Below are 12271 nucleotides of genomic sequence, written 5' to 3' on the forward strand. Positions count from 1 at the left end.
CATTCTAACTTTCAAAACAATTAGTTCATTCTTCAGGGACAAAAGTGGGGTAGGATCCCAGAATGAGAGGGAGCCAGCTGTTGTGATGATAATGGGAGACCAAGTGATAAAACACATTCAACATTTGCATCATGTACTGGAGTAATGGAAAAAGTACTGTTCCATTTTCCGCAGTTCTGTATGATGACCTTCATGTTTGCTGCTACTGAAACGTCTAAATCATTTACCAACAAATGATGGATGCTACTCTCCACATAGAGGAGGCACTAAGTGGCAGACAGACACACTGAAAAAAAGACTGCTAGATATGGTTTAGAAACTGGGCTAAATTGTTTGTCAGAGACACACACACACACACACACACACACACACACACACACACACACACACACTGTTGTCTCCAGGCATTAAGTGCTGACTGAGACTGAGTCTGAGGTGAGCAGTGATCTTTCCTGGGTGGATAGTAGGCATATAGAAGTGTGGAGTGTGAATGGGGAGGGATAGCTGCGTAAGCTTGGGGGAAGATGCTTGTGCTGGTTGTGGAAGTGTGCAGGGACAGGATAATTGGGTTCTAGGTGAAGTGTAGGTAACCTCTGCTGGGGAGGGGGAGGATACATTTCAGGGAGAGTTGCCACCTGTGCAATGCATAAAAACTGGTGTTGGTGGGAACTCTCCCTGCAACATATCTTTTGTTCCCATAACTTCCCTGGCCTTAACCTTTGCTGGTCCCTGTCTCCCTCCGGCCCATCCTCTTTCCTGATCCCACTCCAGCCTCCCACACGCCTTCTATCACACCAGTGCACCTGCATAGTCCTTTCCCCTTTCTTCTTATCTCCTCTCCCCTTTGCCCTCCTCCCTGTTCCTACCCCCCCCCCTACCCCCCCCCCCCCACCCAACCACTCCATCACAGTGTCCCAATGGGAAACACTTCTCCTACCCTTACCTTGCCATTCTTCCCTCTCCCTGCCCCACACCTCTTCTGAAGCTCCACAACCTACCTCAACAAAAAGATCACTGCTCACCTCAAACGCAGCCATAGTCACAGTTTGGCCATATCAGCTGGAGACAACTGTGGCGCTGAGTGTGTGTGTGTGTGTGTGTGTGTGTGTGTGTGTGTGTGTGTGCAAAATTTTATCTATATCTGATGAAAGACTAAGTTCGATACCTAAGTTATATAAGTAGTCTTTTTTGCAGTGTGGCTGACTGCCACTCAACACTTCTTCCATGTGGTTAGTAGCATCGATCCCTTCCATATTGTTGTTATTCCATCCCAAATTAAGCCATTCATCATTAAAATTTAAACATTGAAAGGATACAGATTTTGTTCAAAAAAGTAATTTTAATTATTTAATAGGTCACAATATATGTCAAAAGCCATAACATCATTTTTACTCAAAAACGGAAAACAGCTTTGAACATCATTTATTAACACTTTCTAATTTAAATTCGCCTATTCAAATGATTTTAATTTGCAAATGATACACCCAGGGACTTCAAATAGAACACACATTCATCATATATCATACACTGAGACAGCGTCTGTAAATGAAATTAGATCGCAGTGGATCTGCAGACAGTAATAATCCCAAATGTCAAACACAGTGCAGCAAGGCCAGGTTGCAGTTCTCACTAGTATAAGCCCAACATGATCTGCACTGCTGAGCACATGATACATGTCACAGCATATAAAGGATCCCATAATTGTAGTCATAGAGAAAAATAAGAACTACATAACAACCCACTGAATCTGGAAGCACAGAAATCAGGGGGACTATAGTCCAATTAAAACTCCCACTGCTAATTGTATAGTTGAATTGCCCATGTCTAAGGCCTTCCTCAGAATGAAGGACATTCAAGAGATTTCTTAAATTCTTTGTGGATGTTGGGCAGAAAGTTAAAATGTAGGGCATGTCTGGCATTTTCCAGACATCTGGTAACACTAGTCACAGCACAGTTGAACATTAACAAAGCTGACTTCAGCCTATGCATGTTCTCAGTATTATTGAGAGAGCCTTCTGAGTGAGTTTGCACAATGTTTAAGGCATTGTACTGGTATTCAAAAGGAACAGGGTCCACATTCTTAATGAATAATGTGGACATGTATTGAATTTCTTATATGTTAAAGCATAATTCTATTATGAATTTTATTATTTTCCATTGTTAAAGAGTAATTCAAATTACAAAGGATCAACCTTCAAAACAAATTTACAACTTTATTGTGACACTCTAATTCATGATAATTTTTCCAGTGAGGAGGAAAAATGTGTGATACTTCTTCCTGGTTTGTTTCTTCCTCCTCCTCAACAGTTTAGCAAGTGACTGGCTTTAATAATGTGAAACAATTTGAAGCATTCTGAGATGAAGCAAGGAGTACTTCAGTCTGGATACTGTCAGCTTGTTTCCTTCTTAATTACTTTGCTGGATATGTTGTAAAATTTTATTAATTTACTGTGTTTTTTTTGTAGAAAATGTGTTTCTGGAAATCTGTTGTGATTGGTTGAAGCAAAAAGCTCTCTTTAGCTTGTGCTCAACCTCTCCAAATTAATAATTCACAAACTTAGTGACAAAATATGGAAAAGGGACGCTCATTCATTTTATAAGGATGGCTAGTGTCACACTGAAAAACAAAAGTATCTGCAGCATCCATGAGAAGCTTTTCATGAAACCATGTCTTCTACCACTTCAAGTATTTATTCTTTTACGACTGACATAGTGGCTTTATTTAAACACTGCCTGACAACAACTTATTTCCAGTATAACAACGAGTTTTACAAACAGATCGACAGGGTGGCGATGGGAAACTCTCTCAGCCCAGTTGTTGCCAATTTATTTATGGAGATCTTCGAACAGCGAGTGCTGCAGACTGCCAGTAAAAAGCCAGCTAAATGGTACTGCTATGTTGATGACACATTTGTAGTATGGACTCATGGTGAAGACGAGTTGGATGTCTTCTTGGTGCACCTGAACAGCATTAACCCGAAGATACAGTTTACGATGGAGAAAGAGAGGAATGGTCGACTCAATTTCCTGGATGTGTCGGTAATTAAATGGGTGGATGGGACGCTGGGCCACAAGGTATATAGAAATAACACTCACACGGATCAATACCTCCACAAGGAATCTAACCATCATCCTAGGCAACAAAAGAGGTGTCATGAAAACCTTGGTGGACAGAGCCAACAAAATCTGCGAGCCGGCCTACTTACAAGATAAAGTGAATCACGTAAGGTCAGCCTTCATAAAAAACGGATATACCAGCAAAGAAATTGATCAAGCCCTCCATCAAAGAAGAAAAGAAGCCAGAAGTCCAGAGCAACAACGGTCACCTACTGGAAAAGTTTTCCTACCGTTCATTAATAAGGTCACGGACCGTATCGGGAAAGTGCTGGCCAAGTATGCGATCGAAACAATCTTCAGACTGACCAAGAAGATTAAGGAATATTTAAGAACTGCAAAAGACGCCCGACACCCCCTAGCAACACCTGGGGTATACAAAATTCCATGCAGTTGTGGACAAGTATACACTGGAACAATGACAAGAAGTGTAAAGACCCGCTTAGCTGAACATAAAAGAAACTGTTGCTTAGGACACATCAAAAAATCGGCCATAGCGAGCATGTTTTTCGAGATGGGAATCACGAAATTAAATTTAATGAGACAAGCGTTCTAGCACGAACATCCCATTATCATTCGCGCATGTATAGAGAAGCAATAGAAATTCACAAACACCATAACAATTTTAATAGAAAAGAGGAAGTTTTAAAGTTGGATAAAATATGGATGTCGACGTTGCGCCAGCAGAATGACAATTGATTACTCTTAATCAAGAATGACGACGCCTTCCGAAGATAGGCATACCGTCGGCATCACGTGACGAATGGTGGTGCCCTCTATGCGCTCTATAAATGCAAGAGTACCTGGAGCCTCATTGGCAGAAGCTGGACGACCTCAGAAGATGTCTCCCGCAGATGGAGACGAAATGTCAGGTGGAAATTTTATACGTCGACCACGGCCTCTCAGCCCGGAAGTTTCAACTGAAGAGAAGCACCATCAGTTTTCTCATAAGGAACTGGCTCCCGTGTTTCACAACAAATTGGTCCACCCTCACAATGTACCGTCATTGGAATGCATTGTCATAGCATGAGCTACATTCAGACTTGATAGCCAAAGCTTCAGGAACTTCTGTGTTGACATCCTGAGGTGTCTGGTATTCTGCTGGATATCAGTGTTGTTCTTGCACTATATTTCAACAGTATGACTCATTATCTTCATTAGTTGCTACCTGAGCCTGCTCATTGAGTGGAATAGAGCCTTACCTGGTCTCTTCTCCATCCAGTGTTGATTGAGGTGTTCCCTCTGCAGTCCACTCCAGCTAGCAGCATCCTTAGGCAGTCCAGAGCATCTGTCGTGGGCTGGAATTCTGTTTTTGGTCCACTACAGTTTCACTCTTTCTCTCTGCAGACCACTCCCACTAGAAGTATTCTTAGACATTACCTCTTCAGTCAGGTGCACCAGGCCAAGCACTGGTGTTCAGTCTTCAGCCTCATGCTGCAGACTGCCTGCTGGCATTTCGTTTACAGTATGGTGGAGTACGATGTGCTCCCTGTGCAGTTTACTCTCGCTAGAAGCACCCTGTGATGTTCCATCTTTAGTCTGGTGCATTATCTGGGGTTTGTTTACCATGTCCACACCCTAAGTTCTTCTTTTTGTGGAGTTCTGCTGATGCCTCATTGCATTTTCAACAACACCAGTGCAGGATCCCAGGCTCTGCTGAGTTGATATCCATTGTCATCATTCATCGGTCTTTTTGTTACCTTTATGTTTATAGTCTCTCTTATAACATTGTCCCCATATCTGGGGGTCTGTACCAGAACCTTTGTTTCATCACAATTCATGGAGTGATTGAGTTCCAGTGTTCGGCAATGGCTGATTTAGTTGCCTGTCTTAGTCATGTATGCCTCTGATGTTCTTTGCACCTCATGTCCACGATCCTAGTTGTTTGACGAGTGTACAAAATGACACATTGGCAAGGTCTATTATAAATTCCTGTTTTTCACAGTCCTAGTAATGCCTTCTGTGCAAATCTCTCCATGAATATATTTGTAGCCACCAGAGACAGAGGCCTGGATCTGACGATGGAGGGGAGGAAGAGCAAAGATATAAAAACTGGATCCACTCCACTTAACCAGCAGTCTCAGGTAGCACCTTACGAAGATAACAAGTCATGTTGTTGAAATATCATGCAAGAACAATGTTGATATCTGGTAGAATACCTGACACCTCAAGGTGTCAACAGCTCACCTGGAAAATCTGAAGAATTACAGCATCTATGTTGATAGAGTTTTAACTCCCACTGCCTGTAACTTCTGTCCTCTTTATTTCAGTGTTTTGTAAATCTTAGACAAGATTTCTTTAAAAGTATTTCTGCTGTATGCAAAATACATAAAATTCTTAAATATTTGCATTTACTTTACATATAAAAATTAATAGGGAGATTACTGTGAGGGAATGTTCAATATGCTGTATTGGCGATCATTATAAAAAGTGTTCGTATCATGTGGAGTTGGTGTCTTTAGTTTCATCATAAACTTTTGAATTTAATTTATTGAATTTGGCATGGTTATGTATTGTGGTATCCTATAGCTTCTCATATTTGTGTGTCAGATCATTATACTAATGGGAACAATAGTATCCCTTGAACATATTCATTGAATGCTGTAGCAAATGTGCATAGCTGGTGACTGTTATTGGTAGTGGCAGAAGTATAAAGGTCAAGGAGTTATAAAATCTTCAACTAACTGATGTAAAGATTCATCAACTGAATCAAAAGTCAAACTGGAAACCAAGACAAAATCAAAATGTGTAATAAAAATTTACCAATCCATGAATGTAACCAGGAAGAAAGCACTAGGATGCTATATGGATACTAGGATGTCACTTTACAGAAGGCTTCAATCATTACACAGCAGTGTGTGTGTGTGTGTGTGTGTGTGTGTGTGTGTGTGTGTGTGTGTGAGCTGCATGCAAGTGTTTATGGGCTGTTTGTCAGAGGACTGAGTCAAAAGACATTGACTGTGATACTGCTATTGTTTCTGCCTTGGTACCAGGATCGCCATTGGATTTGCTTGGTATTGAATACATTGTCACACTTTTTCAGGTTCATTAGTGCATATATAAGCATATGTGCATTCCATCATACAGCAAATCAGATCATTAAAGACTAAGACCGAAATTTTACAATTGCATGCATTTTTGCAAACAAAGAAATCTAAGCTATGCCCTACTTTCTACCATGCTATGAATTACCATTCTTTTAACAAGGAATGAAGATTGATATAAGCTTACAGTGTGGTTTGTCAGCAGTGCAACTTTGCCTATTATTTTGCATGCTTGGAAATCTTTCTGTGAAATGTATGCCATAGCTACATCAAATGTTTCTAAAATATCGATAATGACTATTTCTGTGTATACATTTATATACAGCATAACTGCTAATGCTTTATAATATCTGCTACATAATTTTGTATGCTGTCATGTTTTGTTGTGGCGTACAGTGGTTTTCATGTCCAGCAGCATGTAAATGCAAAATTATGAAAAAAGGAATGGGTGAGAAAGTATTGTTCTGAGGAACAACACAATTACATCAAAGCTCTGCATCAGTGGAGAAATAAGTTTTATTACTTTTTTGTATTGTAAGAGTTTGAAAGCAATTACCAAATTCAGACAGATGACATATGTTAACAACAGAACTGATCTCAAGAGAAAAATGCATAGTGTCACATAACAAAATATGTAACAAATGCCGATGCAGAGCTTTGAGGGATTGAATGACTTATGCATGTAAGCTTTCCTAACTGTATGTTGGCTGCATTGTAATGAGGGCTGTTGCAGATGACCGCATGTTTGCCTGCCACCACGCGAATCTGTGTGAAGCTCTTGCCAGGCTTTCATTTGCTTTGCAGATGGCAATTGCCAGTAAGTTGAAATATATGTTTTGCTCTAATGAAATTTCTTTGTCATGATGTGCTGTTGATACTTAGAGAAAGAGAATGCTGACCAAAATGATAAGATACACATATCTGTAATGAATGAACATCATAAGAATAAAAAGACAAAAGATGAATTCTTTATATTTATTGTCACTCTTTTCAGTACATATGTCATTAAAAATGATCTGTTGAACTCACTAAGTAACTAGCAGTATCAAAATGAGGTGGATCACTTGTCCTGTTTCCAGTTATGCCCCCTTTTGTACTATGTCAGACACTGTGAGAATACTGTATCTACTACTGTGCTCTTACTAATGGATATTCACTCTTTCATTACTTAAGGATGTCAGCTTAAAACATTGCACAGAATTTTCAGTTTTATGTTATAGAATCTTATTCTTTGCAGGAACTGTTTTAAAATGAATAAGAAGGAAATAAGTTATTGAAAAGTAAAAATTTGGTCACTATTTTGTTGTCTGATTTATCACATTGTGTGCCAAGTAGGGGTAACATATAATGTGCCTCTGACAGTTTCAAGTAGATGATCTCACTGGTATTTTAAAGCAGTCCTTTAGTTATTAACATACACTAGACTCTCGCTAATCCAGCCCTCAGTAGTAAGGCACACATCCAAAAACTTGTGCACAATGAATTATCATGTGCAACAATGCTTAGTTAAACAGTGCTTTATATACTGTATTTGAAATTGTAGCTTTCTTTATAGTTTGAAATCGTGTCTTCTAAAAGGAAACACGTTACGCTAGACCTCAAGCATAAATTCGAAATTTTTGATAAGTTAAATCGAGGTTCTTCACAGAAAGCCATTGCTGCTGAGTTCAGTCGTGGACAAGTAACTATTTAAGACATCAAAAAGAAAGAAAATGTTATTTGACAGTACTCAACACAAATGGATAGCGAGTTGGAAAAACAGAAGGTTATGCAAAAGTGTGAGAATGAAGAACTGGACTTAGCTGTTTATATATGGTTCATACAACAACGCAGTAAATGAATTCCAGTCAGTGTCCCAATTATAAAGGAAAAAGCAGCTGCATTTAACAAACAACTTGGTGGTAGTAACTTGTTTGCAGCGAGCGAAAGCTGGCTATCAACCTGGAAAAAACGACATGGCATTCGGAAGCTGACAGTCACTGGGGTAGGTCGCTCAGCTAACAATAAGGATGCTGGTGGGTTTGTAAGCAAGATACAGAAGATAATAGAGGAAGAAGATTTAACTGCTGATGCCTTGTATAATGCTGATGAAACAGGACTCTTTTACAAGATGCTTCCTTCAAAAACATTAGCTGCCAAGAATGAGAAAGAAGCTCATGGTTACAAGCAACGGAAAGAGTGTGTAACATTAATGGCGTGTTGTAATGCAAATGGGAGTCATAAACTACCACTTATGGTCATTGGAAAATCCCAACATCCACGTTGCTTTCAACACACTGACATAAATACTCTACCAATGCAGTATTGCGCTCAGAAGAAAGCATGGATGGACAGACATATATTCTCTCAGTGGTTCCATGAAATGTTTGTACCAGCAATCAGAAAAGAGCTAAAGAAGAAAAAGCTTCCAGTGAAAGCTATCCTCATAATTGACAATGATCCCAGTCATCCTTAAGTTGTTTCTCTATAGTCCGATGGACCAGGGGATTTTAGAATCAGACATCATTATTGACATTCACTTTCCATCTCCTTGCTGAACGAAAGTGAAAACGACTCTATCGAGACTATGCTGAAGGCATGGAAAGTAATTAACATATGTGATGCTGTTTTCCAAGCAGTTGAAGTATGGGATAAAGTGGAGAGTGCTACCATAATGAAGAGCTAGAGAAAATGGTGGCCATCCATTGATACCATTAAGTCCCATTGTGCTTAGAGCTATTTGAACCATTGATGCTGAGTTGGATCCAGTAGTGAGTGACAGTAATGAGCCAGTCAATTTGGAATTATCAATTACTTTGTACACTGACATGTTCCACCACCTGCTAGGAGGAGAAGAAATTGACGATGAAGATGTTACTAAGTGGCTGAATGAGGAAAACTGTGATATGGACTGAACTTTAACACATGAAGAAATAATCAAAAGTTTGCAAGAAATAAATGATGAAAGTGATGAAGAAGAGGACACAGGAGGAGAGCGCATGAAGATTTCTCACACTGCTGCTGCTGAATCTGCGGAGTTTTTCCTGGAGTACATTATGCAACTACCAGGTACATGCAGTACCAATGTAATGCTTGTAAAGCAGTTGCATGATAAAGCATGCCACCATCACATATCATCATTGTGAAAGTTAAAAATTAGGGACATGTTTCGTAGTGAGTGATACGACTGTATAATTATGTAAAGTATACACTCAAGGACTAAGTTTTCTTTGAAAATTAATGTATTTTTGGATTTAATAAAGTATATCCTCTATGTTTCAAAATAGTATTCCTTGGTTCAATAAAGTACAGTACACTATATCACCTATGTTTTCAAAATAAATTTCAGATACTCAATAGTCCAGCACTTCTGCTAATCCGGCACCCATATGTGCCAGGAGTGGCCAGATTAGTGACAGTCTAGTGTATTTCAATTCCATAAATACCAATAGTTTCATTTAACACTATTCTCATAGTTAACCTACTTTAAATTTTTGTAAAGACTGACAATCATCACCCAAATTTTGCTTCAGCTGCTACCTAGTTTTCCTACAATTATTTATTTTCTGGATTTCTTCTTTGTATGGCATCATATGAATTCTTATGTTGTTGAGAGGCAGTCTTGGGAATCTCGCATCAGACAATCAACTCAACAACTCAATCATTCAACAAGGATTGTGTGGTACTTGGTCAAAAAATCTTTGAGTCACCTTAAATCACTGGAAACCAGTGGACATTTTTTTAAAATGTGTTGCCCCAAGACCATGTTCACACTGTAGTGTTTCAGCTTATTAATATACTACGTAGACTTGTGGTAAAAGTTATGACTTGAAAAAATTATGTTTCACTGCGTGTCAAGTTTTAGTCATAGCCCAAAATGCCACACATCACTTACATACCAATATTGCTTGCTGCTCTCAGAAAAATTTATGTTTCACTGCGTGTCAAGTTTTAGTCATAGCCCAAAATGCCACACATCACTTACATACCAATATTGCTTGCTGCTCTCAGAACTCTCCCATAAAAGCTTTCTCTAAATATACCTTCAACTAAAGATTTGCTCCTGCTGTGTCTCATAGTGTAAGTTGGAGTGAATTTATACGAGTACGTCAAATATTCCATACAGTTTATGGTACCATAATCTTAGATAATAATGTTGGATAATTAATGCCTATTGCCTTCTACTTCTCAGTAATTCACGTATAATTTCAAAATTGTTATAATCAAGTCCTATTTGTGTGGAATAGAATTTAAATAGTGTTATTAAATTTTTATATAAAAATAAAATCTTTAATTTAAAATTACTTCAAAATTATTGCATACTGGAAAATTGAGGATTGAATGTAACAAAATTATGAAAAGGATAGTTGCTACTCACCATATAGTGGAGATGCTGAGTTACAGATAGGCACAACAAAAAGATTTTCAGAAAGTGAGCTTGTGGCCAACAATGCCTTCGTCGGAAATGGACAACATACACGCACATGGAAATGGAACTCACAGACACAAGACCAGTTTCTGGCTGCTGAGACCAGATTGCAAGCACCAATGCACAATGGGAGAAGCAACTCAGTGGTAGTGGTAAGGGGGAGGCTGGGGCGGAGAGGGGAGGGATAGCTGCTTAGGGGTGAGAGATGGTTAAGTGGTTAAGTATGGTAAAGTACTGCTTGTGGGAACACACAGGGATGAGGTGAAGATAGGGTTTGGCAGCTATGTGGAGTCCGGAGGTTAGACAGAGAGCAGACGGGGGGGGGGGGGGGGGGGGGGGGGAGGTTAGCGGAAAAGGAGATAAGTAAAGACAGTGGGTGCAGTGGTGGAATTAGGGGGCTGTGTTGTGCTGGAATGGGAACAGGATGGTGTTGGTGGGAAAGGTGTAGATGGCACAGGATGTGGAAGCAGTGATTGAAATGAAGGACTTCATGTTGGGCTATCCCTCCTCTCCCTCCCCCCACTTCCCCCATCCTCCTCCTTACTCCCACCACCTGGTTGCTTCTCCAATCATGCTATGCAGCTTGCAGCCTGGCCTCAGCAGCCAGAAACTGTGGTGTGTGTGTGTGTGTGTGTGTGTGTGTGTGTTTATTAATCTGGGGCAATGTTGCAGCAAAACGTTTTGGAGCACATACCACTATTAAACTTCACTTTTGAAGCTCTTCTATAAATAAAGTTCATTAGTAAAATTTATGCCAGAAATCAGAGAAACATAAGTTACTATGTGCATAATAAGAATTTGGAGAACATAGCCAAAATAATTTTTAATATTTATGGGGTAATTGTAATCCAAAAGAATATTGCACAAAAGAAAGGAAAAATGGTGTAATTACCTGACATTGTCAGAATTACTATAGTAGTGATTCTAGAACAAATGGAGATGCTCCACTTATACTCTGTAATCTTCCTTTTTTTATCCTGTAGAAGTAAATGCTCCAACAGAAAAAAATCTTAACACCAAAAAACTATTAATATTAAGTAATGAATTTGGGAATGCATTTCTCTGGGTAAAATATTTGAGTGATTAACATTGGAAGATAACAGGTGAATGTAAGTGCATGTTAAGCCATTTGAAATGTGAAATGCTGCTACATTAATAACTGGTGTAACAGCCAGAGGTTTAATGCAAGCATGCAAATATGCATGCATTGTGTTGTACAGGTGCCGGATGTCAGTTTGTGGGTTGAAGTTTCATGCTTGTTGCACTTAGTCGGCCAATACAGGCGTGATTAATGCTGTTTGTGGATGACACAGGAGTCGTCATTCGATGATGTGCCAAATGTGCTCGAATGGAGACAGATCTGGTGATTGAGCAGGCCAAAGCAACATGTCACCCCTATGTAGAACATGTTGGGTTACAACAGCAGTATGTAGATGAGCATTATCCTGTTGGAAAACACCACTTGGAATGCTGTTCATAATGGCAGGACAGCAGGTCTAATCACTAGACCGACATACAGATTTGCAGTCAAGGTGCATGGGGTAACCACAAGAGTGCTCCTGTAGACATAGATCATAACTCCAGGTGTAGGTCCAGTGTGTCTAGCACACATACAGGTTGGTCGCAGACCTTCAGCTGGTCTCCTAACCAACACGCACCCATCACTGGTACTGAGGCAGAACCACAACAGACCCCTTCCCTATAC

At 39.6% G+C, this 12271-nt stretch overlaps 1 protein-coding gene across 1 annotated transcript in view; it reads left to right on the forward strand.

Annotated features, from left to right (window-relative positions):
• Window positions 1-12271, forward strand: part of LOC126088294 (uncharacterized) — a 242133-nt gene that overhangs the window by 116343 nt on the left and 113519 nt on the right. Inside the window, exon 5 of the mRNA XM_049906424.1 lies at window positions 6892-6975. Coding sequence (XP_049762381.1) covers window positions 6892-6975 — 84 coding nt within the window. The remainder of the gene's footprint in view (window positions 1-6891; window positions 6976-12271) is intronic.

The sequence above is a fragment of the Schistocerca cancellata genome, chromosome 6 (assembly GCF_023864275.1).
Source record: "Schistocerca cancellata isolate TAMUIC-IGC-003103 chromosome 6, iqSchCanc2.1, whole genome shotgun sequence".
Classification (NCBI taxonomy): Eukaryota; Metazoa; Arthropoda; class Insecta; order Orthoptera; family Acrididae; genus Schistocerca; species Schistocerca cancellata.